The 21404-nt window shown below is 45.7% G+C and overlaps 1 protein-coding gene across 6 annotated transcripts in view; it reads left to right on the forward strand.

Annotated features, from left to right (window-relative positions):
* Positions 1-698: 698 nt before the first annotated feature.
* Positions 699-21404, forward strand: part of LOC122611773 (protein turtle) — a 41885-nt gene continuing 21179 nt past the window's right edge. For 4 of the 6 annotated variants that reach the window (XR_006325553.1, XR_006325552.1, XR_006325554.1 and 1 more), the window contains exons 1-4: positions 699-786; positions 2229-2548; positions 13280-13768; positions 17215-17336. Coding sequence is in view for 3 of the 6 variants with exons in the window: in XM_043785077.1 (XP_043641012.1) it covers positions 13342-13768; positions 17215-17336 (549 nt within the window). In the remaining 3 variants the exon portion in view is untranslated. The remainder of the gene's footprint in view (positions 787-2228; positions 2549-13279; positions 13769-17214; positions 17337-21404) is intronic. The other 2 variants (XM_043785076.1, XM_043785075.1) reach the window with 2 other exon arrangements.

A 21404-nucleotide genomic window follows, 5' to 3' on the forward strand; every position in this document is an offset into this window, starting at 1 on the left:
CTTGGGCCACTCAAACCGAAATGTTTTGGGTGTTTGGCACTTAACACATTTCCACATGGCTTCACTCTATCAACTTTGAGCGGGCTGCGCAGGCGCTTTTCGCCTTTCCTGAGCGCCAAACGGGTTGGGAGTTTGGCGGCGAAACTGGTTTTTGGGTCACAGTCACATCGAAGGGCCCGCCGACAGTCGAGAACAGGTAAACTCGAGATAATTATTCAATGAAGCCGAGCGGCCGCGCAGAAGGGCTTCCCACACACGAAGAAAAACATGGGTAGTTGACCATAGAGTTGGTAACTTCAGCTATAGCAAATATTTGCTATATAAATAACTAAAAGTATCTAAAGCATGAAAATCCTGCAAATAACTGATTTTATGAGCGGTTTTCTTTCGGTGTCATAAACACAACTGTCTCATGAACTGCATCATGATTTTTTTCGAGTGCACTGCATTCCCCTGAGTTCTCGGGTTCTCTGCGGTCCGGTCCGTCGTCGGAAAGCCATGTCAAAGGGTTAGGACAGGTTCGCTTTGGCCAGCATCAGAAAGTATAAGAGAGTACAGGCCGTCTCTTTCTCGCCGAAGCAGCGCTCTCTCTCTCCTGTACTCTCTCTCTCACTCTCTCTCTGTTCGTGCAGCAAATGCTGTCTCTTTTTCGAGTGGCAAATCGAGCAGCACTGACGCAGATTCAGTACTCAATTGTTGTTCCACCACGGCGTACGTGAACGCGGACGCAATCCGTAGAGTCAAAAGCAATCAGAAATCCCATTTCAATCGCAGCGTTCAGTGGCCGTAAGTGCTGTCTCGCTCTCGCCATTTCCCAGTGTGTGTGTGTGTAAGTGTGTGCGACTAGGAAAATTGTTCAAGTTATGGATACGCAAATTGATGGAAAATGTTGGAGTGTTTAAAAGAAAAACAAAGCAAAAAGCGGGCGGCAATCAAGCGAAACGTCACGAATTCAAATCACCACCGGAAAAAGGGGTGGGAAAACGCTCTCCCAATTGTGCGTGTGTGCCTATGTGTGTGAGTGTGTGTGTGCCTGTGCTAAAGTGGAAATTCGCTCGCGTTTTCGGCGTTTTTCACGCTCCTTTCTGGCCAGAATCGGAAAAACAGGACCACACCCGCGCGGGTGCAAAACTTGAAAATGTGGGGGAAAAAAAAGCAGCAGCAGAACAGCCAAGAAAAACAGCGCTGCAAGAAAAATTCCAGTTTCCCAAAGGATCGCAAAGAGAGTGACTGAGAGTCATACGAGTTATAAGAGCTGAAAACTTGTGCTGGCTGCAAGTTCTCAATGGGGGGGTTTTTCGGGCCAGGACAGTTGCGCAAGTGAGCAGTTCCCGTTATTGGGGAATTTTGGCCAACAGGATGGCCGTTACGCATCAGCTGATTGCGTTGAAGGGAAAATATATAAGGTCCTTTAACTGCAGAAATGCCAGCTTAAGCTAGCTAAATAGTTTAATATTTCCAAAAATTTAAAATTCCAATTTATTTTTTTTTTGATAAAGTTCAATAACAGTATCCTTAATCCTTAGGCAGCGTTGTAAATGTTAAACTGCCAAGTTTCCCATCATACTATTTGAGTGGCAGCTAGAAAACTTGTCAAGCTTATAGCTTGCTCCAAAAATTGCCAAAAATTAAACCCCATATTTTCGCGCTGAGCGCTTTTCCCCGCCTGCCTTGGAAAACAGGTTCTCTCTGTTTCTGTTTTTCGGCCTGTGCAGCCGCCGCGATTTTCCAGCGAGCTGCTCGACAGCGCCGTCAGTCGGAGTTTTCAAAAAACGCCAGGCAATTGGTGTGGCGGCTACGCACAGCTGTGAGTTTCAGTTTATGGTTTCGACCTGTGATTTTGGCCCGGCCAAGTGGAAAACAGAAAAAACAGTGGGAGGATGCTAATAAAGCAGCTCGTCAAGTGACAATTATATAATGCATATGAGACGTGTAAGGCGTAGCCATCGCATTGACCCATGAGTCACGTGTTTCGGAGTGTGTGTGCCGCAGTGAAACTGGCGAATGCCAAAGGACCTTTATTTGTTGACCAGTCGCAGTGGTCACAATTGCCACATCCCATACTCATATCCCTGGCTTATATGCCGTATTGATTTTATTTGTTGTGCATAAAAGGCGCCATTCATTTTACGCCTTATGTCTTATGAGTTTTGCCTTTGTTCTGAAGCACTCAAGCAACCATTTCCCCCCCAATCGAATTGGAATAACATAAAAAATCCTTTGTGCAGCCAGCCCCACGTAAAAGTCAACGGTTTCAAAGTCCTTCGTCAAACGCATACGCCCAGTGTACTCGAAGTGGAAAGTGTCATAAAGTATGCGATTATCCTGTAAACAAAGTGTAAAACGCGCCCAGTAAACGCCGAAAACGAAAGGCGAACGGCAAACAGCAAACAACTCCCGGATTTTACGACTTGAGCAATCAACTCGCCTGGTCACTCCACCAACTCGAGGACTCCTAGGACTGCAGGAGTGCAGGACTCTTGGAATTGGCCGGTACAAAACTATAGAATCGGATCTGGGCACGTCGTATAATGATTGCGCAAGTGAGGTGAGTCACCCATAACGTCGATATACTGAATTGTAATGTATGGGAAATCCTCGGGGGAAAACTGTAGCTACAACTAAAACTAAAACATCGCAAATTGCACACACATCGCACATCGAACAGAACAATCAGAATGCTCCCATGTCCGCAGGCTAGAATTTAATTAAAATTTATGAAATTTCAATTACATTGGCAAGTGTAAATAAGTGCGATTGCCAGTGCGAGTGCGAGCATTAGGGGCCGCAATTCAATTACGAAATTTTCGAAAGGCCAGAAAAAAGCACTCTGGCCCGGAAAAACAAACAATCCAACTGGGCCAGCAAGCAGAAAAACAAACGGCAAATGCCAAGGCAAAGGGAAGGGAATCGAATCGAAGGGAAGGGAATCGCAGGGAATGGGTTTGCAGTTTCGATGGCTCCAAAACGGATGGAGGGGCTTGATTGGTTTTGTGGCTTTTGTATCCACATCTTGCACAGAGCTGCCACAGCTGGATTGACTGGATTGACCATCTGCAGTTTGATATAACGAAGCAGCAAACATGTGTAACCACCGATGACGACGACAAAGACGGGGACAGATGATAAAGACAAAGGCTGGGTTATTAGTGGTTGCCGGGGCCCAGGAAATTGCAATTCCCATAGAGGGACACCATACGGATACGGATCCATGGCTCTGCGCTCCGCTTCAATCGCCACACTCTTCATTTCTTGGCAGGCATTTATTCGAATATTCGTATTCGCCCGCTCGAATGCCTAATATTGATAAATGAAGTAGTTGCTTGCCCATTTGGCTCCACACAAGATGGGGTTACTCCACTTCCTCCATCCAAGAATTACTATATAGAGTAAATTTGGGCCTGTCTGTCGACAGGTCCCTGAAATGCCAGCAATCATCGGATCGGCGGATCGATTTACCATTACATTTGCTGCATGCCAGATATTTACATGTAACTATATGTATATAAAGGCTGTAAGTGGGTGCTTGCGTGACTGCCGACTAAGGTCACTTGGGGTAACCTATTCAAACGAGTTACGACCTCGCTTAAAGGCGATAACGATAACGATAGCGATAACTGTGCTCGCACACGAATGCAGTCGAAAAGCAACGCGCCATAAGTGTAAACATAAACAAGAAATTGGGGTCACAGCTTCGATTATCGGAGATTTGGATACTCTTTTCCCGCCTGCCGTATACATGAAGTATTTTATAAAGTCGAATCCAAATATTTACACATTGCTTTATTACTGAGGGGATTTCCCATAATGTTTGCAGTTCCTTAACTTAATTTGCATTAAATGCACAAAGATTATATTTCAAAAGATTTTTTTAACATTCTAGAAGAAAGGAATACTTTCTATTGCAAATCGAATCCTGACATAGTTGGAATTCTTTCAGTTACTATATAAATTGTTTCAATGTTTTCTTGGGTCACCAAATATTTTAGTTCGAATTTTTCCAGTTGCTATGTAAACTGTTTCAGTGTTTTCTTGGGTCACCAAATAATTAAGTTCGGTTTCTTTCAGTTACTATAAAAATTGATTCAATAACTTCTTGGGTCACCTAATATTTGAGTTTGAGTTCTTAAAGTTACTATATAAACTGTTTCCATGTTTTCTTGGGTCACCAAATATTTTAGTTAGAATTCTGCCAGTTACTATGTAAACTGTTTCCATGTTTTCTTGGGTCCCCAAATTCCGCTTAAAAGAAAGTGTACCTATAACTTCGCTACGAAAGTAAAGCACCCACATCGTTCAAAACAAAAGCCATGCGGGGTACGGAAGCTGTGGTCAGTCAGTCAGTGAGTCTGCTTGGAGTTTATCGTTTTTTCGTGTTTTCGCTGAAATTGGTTGGAATTTGTTGGCTTCGGGGTCTCGCAGCCAGATTATCCAACAATGTGAACTAGAGTGGACCCAAAAGCTGCGACGGCGAGCCTGAGAACTTTATCAGCCACTTTTGTTGTTTGGTGTTTTGGGTATACACACTCCGCACTCTCTCGATCGCCAACTCGATCGGACAACTCCAGAGTTGGCGCCCAAAACAAAAAACTGGCGCACATAATGGGACCGAGCGAAACTCGAGCCCAAAACACAAAGTTCGAGATGAAGGCGTAGAAGTTTGGGATGTCGTCGGTTGGATGAAGGGGAGACATGGGGTCCACAGATCGGCTTACACTTGGAGCGGAGTGGTACATACGGGCTATGTACATCTACATCATTGGACTTCAGGTCTCAGGTCTTCACGTATAAGAGAGCCGGACGTCTTGACTCGACTCGAACTTGTTTTTCTTTTGCCACGATAGATACACAGAATTTCCTGCAGCAGCCGTTTGTTCCTGTATTGACGTCAGATGGAAACACCGAATGCAATTCGCAGTCGACGATCTTGGTAACGACGGCAATGGCAACAACAGAGGACAGGTAGAAACACTGAGAAATATTACAATGCCATATGATAACAAAGAACAAGGAAAATATACGGAATACAATTAATACATGCCTCTGTTTACAATTTTGAATAATGGAAGAATCAATTACTTTGCTTTGCGATCTAGTTATGGGGATTATATGCAAGTAATTGTTGGCTGGATTTTTGCGCAGTGCAGGGAAACCAACTCCCGAACATTCCCACACAAGTCGCTCAGGTGGAGTTGGGCGGGAATGGTGAACGGTGAATGGTTGGTGGTGGTTGGTGGTGGTGGTTGGTAGTAATGGCACCACATGCAGGGCTTCGCCTGTAGGTGCACCACTCAGAGTGGCACTGCACTCATCACACCTCTCGGCACCACTCACCCACATCCTGGTGACGCTTTGTTCTGGGCTCTTGTTTTTCTGTTTTTCTGATTTTCTGTTTTTCTGTTTTTGTTGGGACTTTACACTCCATTGGCAGTGAAGCGTTAAAATTGACCCAGTTGTTGATTTATTTTTACTGCTCTTCGCGCTGGGCAGTGCACAAGGCGAGTCGTGGCATTTCTCGCCTGCAATTGGATGATGGCAAAAATAATTCAAATTGAAATGCAGGAAAAAAACGGGAAAACAATCCAAATTTGCGTTCCCATTTAAATGCATGAAACTCGCATTTCCGAATATTCGAGGAGTCAGCACGATCTGACTTCACTTGAATCGAATCGAATCCAAACGAGTTGAGTTGAAACAAAACGAATGAATCGCTTTAAGGTCCGGAGCTCCGTGCACGAATGCATTTTCAATTTGCTGGCTGCAAATTCCGGAGTCGAGATGGCTGAGAGGCAGCAAGTTTGCAGTTGAAGTTGAAAATTGTTTGCATTTTTGCGCTTGCGATAAAAAATAAGTACTGGCTTTATATGGCAGCAGGCCCTCTTCCCAGATAAAAAACATAAGAAAACTCTGGCAGAGACAACTTGGCCGTCCCTCTTTTTGTCTCGTTGTTACTTCTCTTTTAATAACTATGCGGGTTGCTTTTTGTTTTCCTTGGGCCCAAACTTCTGGCCCAGAGAAGGGGGTTTGCTGCTGGAATTGCCGGGCGGAAAGAAGCCGAAAGTTGAAGTGCAAAGCCGGGGAAATTAAAATATTTCCATACTGCAACTTAAAGTTGCTCATTTGAATAAAATGTAGCGAGATTGGGCAGCCATAAGTTGTATAAGTTGGTTAACCAATTCGAAGGACACGCAAAGGAGGTAGGAATGGGGAGTCCTAAATACTTTTCCCAAGCCCCTTTTCGGTGTTCATTATTTCGTTGCGACCATTAAAGTAATTTGCCACACTTGTCGCCGGCCATTAGGCCCCATTAAAGCGCAATCAGAAATCTTGTTTCCCTTGCTTCCACTTCTTGACCAATACTCGAGTATCAATTTGCAGAACGAAACCAAAAAGTTGCCAAAGTGCGGCCGCTGCACGAACCCTTTTTATTAGTTTTGAGATATCGACAGGACGTACCAGGACGAACAGAGCCAACAGGACGAGCAGCAGGACGACCAGCAGGGGACTGGCTTTTAATAAGGCCATTCAGGCCACAGCGGCAAATAGTTCAATGGACTCGTCAAATCTCCCGTCTTGCTATTGGTGTGTTTTTCGCCAGCTTAGCCGGCAAAATCAATATCCTGGCAAGGTCCTGGGCTCCTTTGTTGGCCTGCGCTCGCTGAAAAATGTTTGAGTTTTCAAAAAATAAGTGTCCATTCATCCGCTTTGCCTCTGCACGGCACAAAAGCTATGAAATACTTTATTTAAATTCCAAAGATTTATCTTCGCAAAGGAAAACGCATTTCCAATTGCGTCATTCATTTCATTTCTGAAATATTTGTGCGCACTTTTAGGACTTCATTTCGGATTCTTTTGATGCAAATTAAAACTTAATTGATTGTTAGAAGTTTTCTGTGGAAGACATTGAGGTATTATGTGCCTTTCAAATGAAGATTATATGATTCAATTGAAGTACATTTTTTTGTTGACCAAGTTTACTTAGTTTGTATCTCGTTATTTCTCTCTCTGCACAAAACAAACATTTGCATCTGGTCGGCGGGAGTGGAGTGGAGGTCCTGGCTCTGGGGCGTTGTTGTTTACTTATTCAATTTGGAGCTGTTTGAACTGCGCTGATATGCCCATTACAAGGTGCCCTGCCAGCCATCGAGTGCGAGGAAACGACGTGCTCCATGGCGTATACGTAATTACGTTTGTCGCTGCCACATCGCAGCCCCCGCCCCTCCACATCCACCCCCCTCCGATTGCCACTTTAAAGCATGGAAATTTATTTATTGCATAATGGGAAAAGTTTTGCACTTCAGTCATGATTTGCCCCCTCACTGTCCCACTCCATGTCTCCATCTTGTGCTATTCAACTCGCAGCATTTCATTTGATGCAGCGACCAAAAGACGTGCGTAAACAGGGTGGCCAGGATCCGGGACTCGGGATCCTGGGAACAGGGACCCAGGGATCCTTTAGCCAAGTCGAGCGTCGAGTGCTAAACTTTTTTGCCCGAATCCCGTTTGGCGTTTTTTCTTTTTTTGTTTTTTTTTTCACCCGCCCGAACTCGAAATCAACTTTATGGCGAGGCAACGGCAGCAAAGTTTATGGTCATGTCCGCTGGCCGGGGGTCGGGGGTCGGAAAAGCGAGGAAAATCGTAGGTGGCGGGAGGCGGTGGGAGTTTCCAGGGGTGGCCGTTCATTAGCGTTGCCATTACATTTATTTATTTTTCTTCATTCCGTTCTGTTTCGCTGTGCGCAGGATGTCTGATATACTGGCACAGCGACGAGGAGGCATCCATCCATTCTCCAACAACTTCCCATCACAGTGAGTCCGAAAAGTCCCGAGCTGTGCAGAGCAGAGAAGCTGGAGACTAAAGTCCACTTTAGTTAGTGCGAGAGCTTTAGTTTCAACAAGTTTTAAAAAAGTTAAATGAGACACACGGACTTCACATAATAGTAAAGTGGGGAAGGAGCTGCCAGCTCTAGGACAGTAATCAGGTTTTGAGCGGCTCAAAGTCAAAGAAAATTCCCGTGCACGCATGTCTGCAGTTATTAGACCTGCGTGTCTTCGCTTGAATTGCGGTGGAAAAGTTTTTATTTCTGGGGATCCTTACAGGATTTATGAGCAGACAGACGCGCCAGACCCGCCAGAGAAAATGAATACAACGCGAAAGCCAGCGCGAGCCGAGATGGAAAAGTTTGCTAAATTTTCACTTCCGCCGCCGCCGCCGCCGCCGCTTTTCTTTTGCGCCTTTGATATTCCCTTTCACATCGTCCATTCTCCGACTGCATAAATAATAACACAAACTTTTATTATTAATTTTGCTTAATCGAAATGCCGCAATTAAGCATGAAGCGTAAAAGTTTTCCCTCTTTGTCCTCGGCCACTCCTCCTCCATTTTTGCCTTAACGCCCAGCTGACCTCCCCCGTGCTCCATCATTTTTAGTTCGCGGAATAATTTTGCACTTTTACTCCGCCGAATGTTTTCTAAGAAAAAGTTGGACGGCACTGGCGGTTTCTTTCGCTTCTTCGCTACAGAAACAGTGCGCGAAAGTTTTCTGCACTTTCCGAAATATTATTAAGAATTTAATTGCTTCAAAGCGCCAACTTTTTCCCGTTGGCGAGTTGGGCGTTTCCATCCTGGATAATTTCGGAAAAACTAAGTAAAGTAAAGCGCATAAGCGGGCCATCGTTGTGGCCAAGCAGAATTGCCCAGTCACATGGCCAACTACAATGGTCAATAAGTGAGCGTCACAAGTGAAACAATCCATTACGGCATCGCTGTGATGTGAATGAAAAATGTGTTGCGTAATGGGGCAGCGATAAGAAAGTGAAAACTACGAGAATGGGCAGCACAAATAAATTGTAAAAAGTGGGCACAAACGATACACAACACCAATGCTCGACTCATTTCCTGCCCGTTGCCATCGCACATCGCACATCGTTTGAAATTAAATTTCAAAGGCCCGGGACCATTAGACGGCCCATTACTGGCCTCCTTTTTTGTCCAGAGCTCCTGTCTGTCCCTCTGCCTCTGCCCTCTGCCACAAAAGAACCTCCCACCTCTTTGGGTCTTTTGGGGGCGGGGCAGGAACCCGCAAACATCCTGTTGATGTCAGCAAATTTTATTTATTTGTGGTTCGTGTTGTATTACAGCATTTTAGAGCAATTAAAATTGTACAATGGCCGGGGCCATTTTGCATGGCCCACCGAAAAACTTGGCCGCAGTCTATTTGGCCGCTCTTTATTTTTTTTTTATTCTAGATCATTTAGCCGCACAAGTGCCTAATGATATATTGACTTTGCCTGCGCCCGCCGCTGTGTTTCAAACTTTTATGGCTCTTCTTGGTCTAATTGCCCGCGGCGGGAAGGTAAAACTCATTAGATTAAGTGATAGCAGCTCGCTTTATGGCCCTATCTTGCCAGGAATTAGCTGAAAAATAGCCATGGATGCTGGCTGCTGGCTGCTGGACACTGGATGGTCAGCAAAAAAATAACGCTTAAGAATAATCGAATGGAAGTGGTTCTGCGCCATAATGTCTGCCATCCAAATAGCCGAGAACTGTCAATGCAGCTCGGGAATTGCAACTGCTATGCATTGTTCTCTCGCTTTGGCCTACTTATTCAGGCCCTCTCCGGTTCTTCCACTTCGCTAACAAGCTTACGGACGACTGGCCTACGGGTTCATTCCCCAAACGTAATCCAAACAGGCCGAGAATGTAAGTGGTAAGGTGGGGGGTTTCATTTCATTAAAGTTTCAAGGCGTGCCACGCTGCGTATGAGTGATACTAAAAACAAAGCTACGGCAGTTAAATGGGGAAAGGGGATACATTCAAAACACTCGCCGAAGCTTTGCAATTTTCACGGAAATTAGTGAATAATATAAAGGTTTCCACACAGAACTTAAATATGCGAGCGTAAAATATAAATTAAATATATTTCATTTAAGTTCCTATTTAAAATCCAATTTCAATGACTTTCTTCCTGTGCACGAGTAGAAAACTCGCACATGAAATGGCCCTCTTCTTAACAGTTTTCAACGCAGTGTGCAAAAGTTGTAAAATTTGTTGTTTTGCGCCAAGGGGCACACACCCAAGATACACACACAGCACTTGGGGCGAAAACTGGCAGCCGAGGGCCTGTCGAAATTTCTTGGGGTGTGGCAGCGACAAGTCCGTGAAGAAGTCCGTAGTCCTCAGTCCGTAGTCCGGAGTCCTTGGTCCGTAGTCCTCGGTCCGGAGTCCTCCGTTCGGAGTCCTTACTCGCAGGTTCGGAGTGTAGGCACTCGCCTTTATTGGAGTGCAATGAGCTGTAGTCTGGTGCCCCTGTCCTAATGCCAAGTTGTTGCGCACAACATGCTTAATTAGTTTCTGAAAGCAAAGGGGCTGCGGTCGTTGGGTTGGTCGGTTGTTCGGTGGGCGGGGCAGTCCTTGGCCATGTGTGAGTCAAGTGAAAATTATTTGCGGCTTCCAGTTTCGGTTGGCCAGCAGCGAGGGTTTTTAATTAAAAGTGCCTCTGCTGCCCGCCAAACCTGGCCCCGTCCCGTCTCCGTCCATTCCCGTCCATCATCAGCAATCCCCAGAACGCAATGCAAATGAGCCCGCCAAGTAGCCCGCCGTCGTCCGTGGTCCGTCGTCCTTGGTCCGTGGACGGAAGATCCGCATCGGAGATGTGGTGGCTGTGCTTACGGCGGAATCCCGAATCCTCAATTCTGCGCCGTGTGTGCAGCCAACCAAAAAGCAGCAACCAGCAAACGGCGGCGGAAGCGGATGCCATAAAGTGCTGCCACCGCATGGGTCGAAAATAAAATGGCCGACCTACACTGAGCGCAAAAGTATTTGCAAATGGGTCTTTATTATATAGAGAAATGCCAGTTTTAGTGATTTCCATCAGACTTTGTTACCTTAAAAATGGGTTGAATTTAATAACTAGATTAGGTTAGGTTAGGATAAGTTACATTGTTTTCCGAGTGTATGGAAATGTGCAGCGAGCTGCGTGACGAATGCTGCTGCGTGGGAAAGGGGCACTCACACACATACACAGACAAACACACACATTTTAATGACATCGACGTGGCCGACAATTCAGTTATGGGTCTCATGGCACACCAACCAGCATAGCACACAAAAACGCAAATGGACGAGAGAGGGGCGAACCAATCAACTGATTTAGTGCACGATGAGCTGGCCCCCATGTCCTTCTGCCCATGCCCATGCCCACGCTCGTCCTTTTTCGTCCTGGGGTATCAGCAAATGCAATTCGTTTGCTGATTTGTCATTGTTTGGTATGCCGGCTGTCCCCACAGCTCAACTTGAGCTGATTTACAAATGAAATCATACGCCATGGCGGGCATTTCGGTAATGAAAATTCAGTCATAAGGGAAATCATTTTTCCGGCTTTTGTTCTATTTTGGCTGTGCCTGTGCCTGTGCATCCTTTTTTTTTTGTTTTTTTTTGGCGAACAGGACGAACGGGCACCGCACACTTAATGCGATTTTTGCTGCTTGCTTGTTGCCTGGTCTCTGAGTTTTGGGTGTGGTTGCGAAGGAGAAGGATATATAGGTGGATGTGGAGACCAGCTCCAGCTGCAGGATGTGGGCCCAGTGGCGCTGAGGGATTCGAGTGCGCTCTATAAATAAATTTCGTTTTAATAAACTTGTCATAATGGCGCTGGCAGCGCAAAAAGTTTTAATAATGCTCCACAAACCTTGACGTTATTAAAATTTTACATGTCATGCCAGAAAGGATTAAATTCAACGCACATGGACTCCCCGTGCGTACGTGTATGTGTGCGGGTGTGTGCTAGTGTGTGCTGATGTGTGCTTGTGTGTGTACTATTCTGTTCGCCACTCTCTCACCGGATGTATTAAGTTATGCATTAAAATGGCACTAATGACGTTTATACAGCTCTGTCAGCCACGAAACTTTCCACACACACACACACACACACACAAACAGACATCCTGGGGGAAGCTTTGCTCGAGTTACTTAATTGCAGTGACAACATTGAGTAAGGAAAAAGCAAAGGCTTTTCACCCTTCATCTTGTTTTCTCCTCTGGCATCTGGCATCCCTCCAGGAATGAAAATCGCTACAAAAATGCTTTGCCTGCAATTTAAAATGTCTGTGTGGGTGGCTCCTGTGGCTTTTTGTATTCCTGTGTACTGGGGAACTTTTACGGCAGCTGCTTATATCTCTATGTGGCCATGTAATGGCGTAGAGTGCGGCAAGAACCGGAGACAGAGAGTTTCATTTTGTACGAATTGAGCGAATTCCGTTTAACGCATTCCGAATAATTTAATTAAAAGCACGTTTCCCGCTTTGTTTCCCCACCGAGCATGACAGGGAATTTCCTTAAACCTCAGTCGTTTTTTCCATACTGCATACTTGTGTGGGCGATTCATAAAACACGCTTGGGTGCCATTTCAATTAACTGCAGCGGTAACCGAAAATGGGCCCCCGATCACGATCCTGAGATAAAAGTAGCGGGTGGAAAACTATCGCACAAAGGCATAGAAATATGTAACCCAATGTATAGCTACTACCCACTACCCATGCTGCCATCGACTTTCAACACGAGTTTTACATTAAAACGCAAAGTTTTATTGCCAAAGAGGCGAGGAAAAGTTTGCTCTATTTGTATAGGAGCCTTGCAAGTTTCTGGGCCGCTCTTTTGTTGGGGATACCAGCACCCCCATCTCAATCTGCTAAGTGGTGTCCTTATCAGTTGTAGCTACAACATATTAGCTGCTTAATTTCACGGACGTGTGTGTGCGTCCTCGGAGTGTTGAAATGGAAAACTTTTGTTTATTAATTTGTCAACGGCGCTTAGGACGCTGTTTCACGTTGTCCAAGATGCTCGATAAGGTCTACCTGTCTGCAAAGAAAACTTTTGGGGTTTTTGGTAAGAACGTTATAAATATGGCAAACTGATACAGCTAACATGAAACGAGTTTTAGGATAGTTTGCTAGTTTTTGGGATAGAACTTCTACATAAGTATCTGATAAATGGGGTTTCTAGATGGCTGAGTTGATTCAGCTTTTCCACCCCAAGAGGAAAAGGGGATGGGGGCTAGTGGGCGGCTTGGGAGGATCGCTGTTGACACTTGACGTCTGACACTGACGCCTGTGATGGATGACGGCTGGGGAACGTGACAGCTTCATCAAGTGCAGCCAGGTGCGAGTGCGAGTGCAAGGCGTTCATTGATGGCAACATTTACCGCAATCCAGCGGCGACAATGCAATCCCTTTGACAGCATCTCACCCCTTTTTCTCCTTTTTCCAATCCCTCTTGCAGATGACGCCACTGAAGGTGAGAAGGATACGTTAGGAGCGGCGTCGAACTATGGGAACAGAGGCATGGGCGTGTGCGCGGACCTCGGGTCTCATCGATGGTGTCGGGCATTGAGCACCCAGCACAACACCGAGAAATCGAAGGAGCAGCAGCTACAGCAGGAGCAGCAGCTACAGCAGCAGCAGCAGCAATCCCAATCCCCGGAGAGCCCAGAGGAGCGTGCTTCCAGGTGTCGAGGAGCCATTGACAGGACAACGACAACGACGATTCCCGCTGGCAAAACGCTGACGGCATCGCCAGCGAAAACGGCAGCATTCACAGTGAAAGCGACGAGGAGAAGACGCAGCCGACGAAGGGCAGCAGGCAGCTCCATCTGCGCACCCATCCCGCGGAGGGGTCAGGGGTCAACGCCAACGATACAGGTGCTCCAGTTCGTTTTGGTCTCGTTGCTGGCCCTGCTAGCGAAACATGCCCAGGCGCACAATATTCCAGGTGAGTGAAATCGCCATCGAGTAGTTGCTTAATTAAATCTCGCGAAAGCCTCGACCATTTGCGGCCAAAAATTTCATATGAAAATTTGGCTGGACGATGCGTTCTCATTGCTCTTTTCATCAGTTGAGGCGAAAAAATGCGCATGTGTGGAACTTGATTTTTATCTGGTGTTCACGTTCACTGCTCGGCGCTCGGGAAAATTTAATGGCGCACAATAAGCGGCTTACGTGCGCCCAAAGCTGATTACATTTGGCAATTAGTTGACAGTTGGACGCAGCATCTACCATCGTCCATCGGCCATCAGCCATCGAGTTTCGACCAGCAGACCACTGGCCAGAAAAGAGAGAGTGGAGCTTTTGTTTAGGCCTCTTGATTTATTCGCTCGCAGCTCAATAGGTGCCCCTAAAATGCTGTAATTCGTGATTGTGAGCTTCCATGGGCGTATGCAGCAATAACTGGCTTAAACCATATAACTGGCTTATAAAATCAAAGAGAATTTAGAAACTGCGATTAAATGTTGTAGCACATTTTTGGCCAAATTTAGTTACGTGACTGCGATCTACGGAAGGTTACCCATAACTTAGAGAATTTCCTTGGAATGCCTTAGGTTAACTGGCCATCAAAGAACCTTTTGTGAACTACAGCATCCCACTAACTTCGATGAGTTGACCTTCAGGCGAATATTCTGCGCTATTTCCTGATAGTCCTTCCTGCGCTGCCGAAGGACATTAAAAGTTGCCACTGGCTGCCACTGCGCTCAATGTACCGTGACGTTCTTCGCTCTTCGTTCCGAGCTCGTCGAGTGAATTAATTCAATTTAATTTAGCCGAAAATTGGAAAAACCGCTTGAGATTCCTTTGCCATGGCAATGGCGCAATGGCCACTTTGCAGAACGGTCGAAAGGTCAACGGCAACGGTCTACGGTTTTCCAGGGGGAGGGGCGTGATGGGAAAATAGCAAAATAAGTTCCTCGATGGCGACTCAACGTGGCTCAAATCAATGAAAACAAAATGCGCCTCGCTGAATAACTCAGGCCAAGACTCGTGTCAAGTGCTCGGCACTGGGTGGCTGAGTAAAGTGGATTGGGGGCTTGGAGCTTGGGGTTTGGAGGAGGGGAAAACGTCTGCCTTTGGCTGAAGGACATTCTAAATGGAATAATGAAACCACTTTTGCATGTTAACGCCATCAAAAGGCGCGACAGAGGCGAAATACACGCGGGTACTTTGACATCCCAGCATCCTGACTTCCTGACTTCCTGCTACCCTCGAGTACTTCACTTGGCTCTCGGCGACATGTCTGCAACATTATCAAAGGGCAATAGACGAACAAGTGCCTTGACTATGCACAGAGAGAAAAAGCTTGCAATTAACTTTAACTGTTTAGTCATTAGTCAGGGTTAGTCAGCCTACCATCGATCCAAAGTATTGCTGCATACTCAACGATCCTTCCAATAGAATCCCAGTGACTTTCTTGGGAATCCCCGATAAGTGATCACTCTTTTGTCGCAGTGCACGCCTCTCGGCATAATCACCATGGCCAACCCCATCAAGTCGTTGTCGTTATTGTTTTTGTGTCGCTCCCGATGTTGTGCTCCGCATTTTTTTCGGAAGCCGGAAAGCGGAGGCTGAGTGGCGATGCAAATAGTCTGCCAAAGCTGGCCAAGTTAACATAAATTTATGCAAATGCCAAAGTCAACAAGCAAAGAGTGCATAAAGCGACCCAGCGATTCACTGAGTGAGTGAGTGATTCAGTGGATGAGTGAGTGACTGACTGGTTGAGTGTCTGGTGGAGAGCGGCTAACAAAGACCTCATGTAGCTGGAGCCCAAGTCCTTGACAGGCTTTTTCCACATCTCCGATGGATGATGGGGACGAGAGCTGGTAGGGGAATTAATGCAAAACGCATTAGGTTGATTTTTTGCCGGACAACGCCCCAATCAAGAGCGCTTTGCCTGCCCGAACAATTGCCTTCGGACATTGGTAGTTTGCTTAACCCTATTACCGACACAGATACGGATACAGATACAGCTACAGCTACAGCTACAGATACAGATACAGTTGGATCTGGGCGGGAGTTCGGATACAATGGAGGGTGGTGATGGCAGGTCAGAAGTTGTTTGTTAACAAGTTTAGGGTCAGACTGCCAGGGCCAGAGATTCCGGGTCCTCGGCAGCATGTGTGTGTAACAGGATATGCTCCCATATTGGATTGCTTCTCAGTTGGCTGTTGTTGTTGTCCTGCTGTTTCCGACAATTCATTTGCATTTCCGTTGCCGCTTGCCGCTTGCCGGGCTTTGAGCTCTGCTCCAATTGTAAACGAAATTTTCAGCTTGGCTGACCATGTCAACGGCTCAGAATAGTTCACTCCCCTCACATTCACCCGGAGGCGGATTGCCATTTTGGGGGGGCAGTGCATACATAAATAATGCCCAGCACATTCGCACCTCGGGGCAGTCACCACCAACCAGAGCACAGAAATAAAGCGTCCATCAAAGCCAGGAACAAGGAGCCTAATCAGCGCCTGTCAAGTGCCCACCGCAGTCCATCCTGCAATCCTGCAATCCTGCCCCCTTTCTCCTTTCTCCCAGCCGCAGACAGGTGACAAACGCTAATGAAATGTCACTACTCGCTGCGTTGCCAAGGCAGAAATACTCTGTTAAAATGCTAGTTGCGAGGTTTTCCTCAAACTGATTTCTCACTCTGTGTGTCTGGTCAAGATGTCAACTTGCATTTTGAGAAAAGTGTACGTAAAATGGACCAAGACTTAAATGTGCACAATGATTCAAAGTCGGAATATTTAAATACTTAATAAATACGTTTCTGAGAAAATATCTCGATAATGTTGTCAATCTAAGGTGGGGCCATTGCGATTTCTCTCAGTGACTCCTGAGTGCACTCCTCTGCATAAGCATAGTTTCCGAACCACACACACTCACCGACTTTGAATGGGATAACTGATTTGAAAACCAAAATGGAAGCCGGGTCAGCTATTGGTCCCTTGGGAGAGATGGGAGATGGGCGGGAGCAAAAACATCAGTCAATGACCAGCACTTGACATGTGACCGACATAGCCATCAACAAATCCATTTAAAAGTAACCCCTGGCATGTTGGTTTTGCCATTCTTTCTGTCAGCGCGAAATGGGCACGGAATGGGCAGGGAATGGGCACGGAATGGGCAGGGAATGGGATTGCATGGAATGGCAAAGGATGGCATGGGAGATGGCAGGCGCAGGACATTTGTCGGTCCACGTAAATCGTGCTGAATGTCACGTCTAAATAGGAAGCAATAACGAGGACGGGACTGCGGCTGGCGGAATTGGCCGTATTATGGGCGCATCACGTTGGGGCATCCTTGCTGCGGCTGCCGATCCGCATACACAAGTTGCAAGTGCTGTGTATCTATCTATCTATATATAAACCGTGTATCCCTTTTCTTTATCCATTACAGAAGACGCCGTGCACATCACGGCCATCCTTGGCGAGGGCGTCATCTTTAACTGCCATGTGGAGTTCCCCAACGACCATCCCGTGCCATATGTCCTGCAGTGGGACAAGAAGGTGAGCGAAACGGTACGATATCACAGTTAACATTTCTTCTCTAAACTCTCTTTTTTACATTGTTGTTCCGATACGCAAAAACAAGCAAGAAAAAGTAAGATACAGTCAGTCAGAACAGACAGACCCACGCAGTAAACGAATATATAAAGAACTACCAGCCTATTCAGTGTATTCTCAACTAATACGTACATGCCTTGTTTCCCCACCCCTCAAAAAATCAGTTACTCAGCCTGAGTTTCATTATTTTATGTTGATTTAATGTGCCTTAAACGTGCTTAAAGCCCCCAAACAAATTAACCAAGTTGATCCGATAATAACCGAACTATCCGAACTAACCGAACTATTGCCAATGCTCGTGTTGTTTGTTGCTGTCCATGCGATGCCGATAACTATAACATATAGCTTGAGATGTATGTGTTTATGTGTTTCCCTATTGGTAATTTGAATTTGAATTTAAATTTGAATTAACATTTTCGACTTGATTTCCCTCAGTTTGGTTTCAGTTTGCCTTGGTTCTCATTCAACCATCAGCCCCTATCCTCCGGCCTGAAATCGGGGGACCATCCCGATCCTGAACCCCGCGACCCGGACCCAAAATCACCAGCCAAAACACACCATTTGATTTAGGCAGGCTTTTCGGCTTTCGGCTTCCGGCTTTCCAGCAGCCGCTTCTGATTTCTGATCGGTTCTGGGATCGGATTCTTTGCGCCTCCTTTAAGTTCGCCCACAAGCCACACAGAACACATACACAATAACACATATACAGAACACACTTCAGAATACTTCAGAACACTTTGAATCGAATTATTTTTGCGGCATTCGAAAACACCAAAAAGATGAAATTAATCAAATTATTTGTCAATTGAAGGAACGGGCTTCACAGCACCCGGACCAAAGAGAGCGAAAGAGAAGAAAGCAGTCGAATACGAAAAATTCACAATCCACCAAATGAAAGAAATCGAAAATGAAATTCCATTTGCAAATCAAATCAAATCGAAATTCGTTCGCAATCGACAGCATACACACAAAAATCTAGCTTAGCTGCTCACTGCTCACTGCAAAAACAAAAATGAATACAATTTCCACTCTCGTTTATTCCTCAACCATTGCAAATCCCCAACAATTAGCCACAGCCATTTATAGTCGAGCAAAAATATTGAAAACAAATTAGTCACATTGCCAAGACTTTAGTTGCCGAGTGTTTCGAAGCTCCATCCATACCACCAGCCTGCACCACCCAAAAGCCACCACAAGCCACCACCAACCACCCACATGCCACCCAACCACCCAAAAGTGGCAGTTCGAGTTTGCAGAAATATGCTAATGTTTGGCAAAGTTGAGCCGCAGATAAAGCGAATGCCACTGCCACCAGGATGGCTGCACAAAGTTTTCAACTCTGCCACTCGGCCAAACGATTGATGGCATATTTTTGGCACTATCAACTGCCGCTGCACATTCCCGTAGGATAAGCAAATTTAATTCCAATCAAATAAGCAAATACGCAAATTCGCAAAAAGGCGCAACGAAACTGCCATCACATATTGAGCACCGCCACCCAGTCACGTCTTTCTCTCCATTCATCTTTTTCAGTTGGCGTTTTTGTAATGTAATCCAATTATTTTCCCAGCCTCTTCTTCTGCATGCTTAGTGTGTAGTAAACTATTTTACCTGTGCCCCAGCTACACTGCTCAAAAGTAGTGTTACTTTGTGTTTGAATAACCTATCAATATGCAGTGTAAAGTGTAGTAATTAGCATGAATCCTACATTATTTATTGGTAAAATGTCTTGTGAATTAAAGAGTAGGCTTCGCATATTTTTATAGCAGTGTATGTTTTGTGCAGCAAAGTTTGATGAAGCCAACTAACGTGGGCAACCTCAGCTAAGCGACTTCCAACTAAACCCCGACCTCAAACAACTTACTTTCCATAATTTCAAGCACGCCTAAGCCAACTTTCTTCGGGGCTTCGGTTTCTGCTTCGGCTTCGTCTTCAGCTTCTGCTTCAGTTTTAGCTTGGTCTGCAGGCTGATAGGAAAAAGCAAGGAGAACCGCAAGGATAATAAAGTGGAAAATGCCAGCAATGGCAGCCAGGATAAAATAAGGACGAAGGCGTCGTGGGCGTCAAAGTCACGACTGTCCTTCGCTTAGCGTAATGCAGCCAAAGTTATGCGACTATGTGTGTGTGTGTTGTGCTGGGCAGATAACGTCTCCTGTTTTTTGTGCCAACTTAAAAGTTTTACAAGCAATTTTAATGCCAAACAAAGTTATAAGTACTGCAAAAAGTATGTTTATGTTTTGTCGCGATAAAAATACCCTCGACCGCAGAGGAGGAGGGGAGGAGAGTCGGTAAATGGCCGAATTAAAGGGATTAACGTGGCTTTAGCTTTTAATTTATGCGCTCGTATATCTCCTGCCCGCATTCCCTTCCAATTTGCCTGGAAAAAACACACACACATTGCTGGCCCATAAATGCGAAAGAATTTCGCTTTTGTCAGTTGGCATTTATTAAAGGTTGCCTACTTTTCTGTCTCTCTCTCTCTTTCTATATATATATATCTCGCTCTTTAAAGAGAGAGAGAAATCCCAGGAGGACGAAAACGAAAGGGCGTGAGACGGCGGCGTTGCCTTAGTTGCAATCTAAATTAATTGCTACTGAATAAATTAAGCGGAAAAATGTTTGCCAAGCCAACTTATGACGCTTCTGCGAGTGCGAATATTAATTTTGGCCCGGGCCAAAGGACCTCCTCGCCCCTCCGTGTGTCCTGTGTGTCCCTGAATGTCTGCCCCCTTTTTTGTGCCTCGCCTTGCTGCTGTGCTGCCAACGCAAATTATTTCATACGTCAGGCGAGAATATTATTAAAACGTCTATAAGTTTTAATAAGCGACGTACAGCCCATCTTGGCAGGCTCTCTCGTCTAATTAGGGAAATAAATCGATTAGCTCTGCCTGGGATAACGTGGCGTATGAGCAATTTGCTTACCAATTATTTATGTATACGCAATTATGCCGCTATCTATGGCCCACATCTCGGTATTTAGTACTTTCTGCACACAGATAGGGAGCACAATCTGGTGTCCCCAAGTGTTAATGCTTGGCCAGGTCCAGGAGCCAGGACCCAGCTCCTGTTGGTCATGCGAGAGAATTCGAATCGAAAATGCACTCGGTTCAATGCATTCGCTGGGGGTCCTGGAAATAAAACAAACAAAAGGCCAAGTTGCACATGATTCTGGTAGATTTTTTTGGGGGCGAGTGCAGGTTAACCCCAATTTTTGTTGCCTGCCTGGATATACATATATATGTGTATATTTTACATGCACATTTTTTATCTGCACAAGCTAGAATTTCAAATGTATCTCTTTGGCCCTCGTCCTTTTCGTTGTTTTAGTTGCTGTGCCACACACACACACACACTGAGACAGATGATTTATTGTTGCCAGCGTGTCCCTGGCACACTACAAAAATACTATGTGTGTGGGCGTGTGTTTGGGGGAGGACTTTCCACCGCCCCAGCACTTTTCCACTTTCCCTCCGGCCGTTGATGAGCATGCAAAAAGGACGAAGGGGCCGCGGGACAAGTGGTGAGCCCAGGATCTGGGGAGTTTGTGATGACAGTGAAAATGTGTGACCATGTCTGTATATACACACATATATACATATAGTTTGTGTATCTGCGAGAGCGCTTGCTTGTTTGCCTGGCATGTTTACCATGCGGCAGCGCAATTTCTCCACGTTAACGTGATGAGTTTTTGTTTTGACTGTTTGTAGATTTTACTTTTGCAGACAGAACGCAGTTATGTTCCCCATAGCCTAGTATGTGTATGTACCTATGTCGCAGCTCAATTTATTTGCGACAGTTGTTAGTTGTTGGCGTCGTCTCAGCGGGAAACTTTTGAGAATTCCCGATTAGCTTTAATCTGCACCCGCACCTGCATGCCACCGCCAAGATTTGTTGTGTGTCTTTCAATGTAGAACGTTGCATGATCCTCGCCCCAGAGCACACACTGATTTATGTATGTCATATGTACCCCCAAAAAAAAGAAACTCGCGACTCATAAACCGAATCATAACCCTAGGTTAAATA

The sequence above is a fragment of the Drosophila teissieri genome, chromosome 2L (genome assembly GCF_016746235.2).
Source record: "Drosophila teissieri strain GT53w chromosome 2L, Prin_Dtei_1.1, whole genome shotgun sequence".
In the NCBI taxonomy this organism is placed as follows: domain Eukaryota; kingdom Metazoa; phylum Arthropoda; class Insecta; order Diptera; family Drosophilidae; genus Drosophila; species Drosophila teissieri.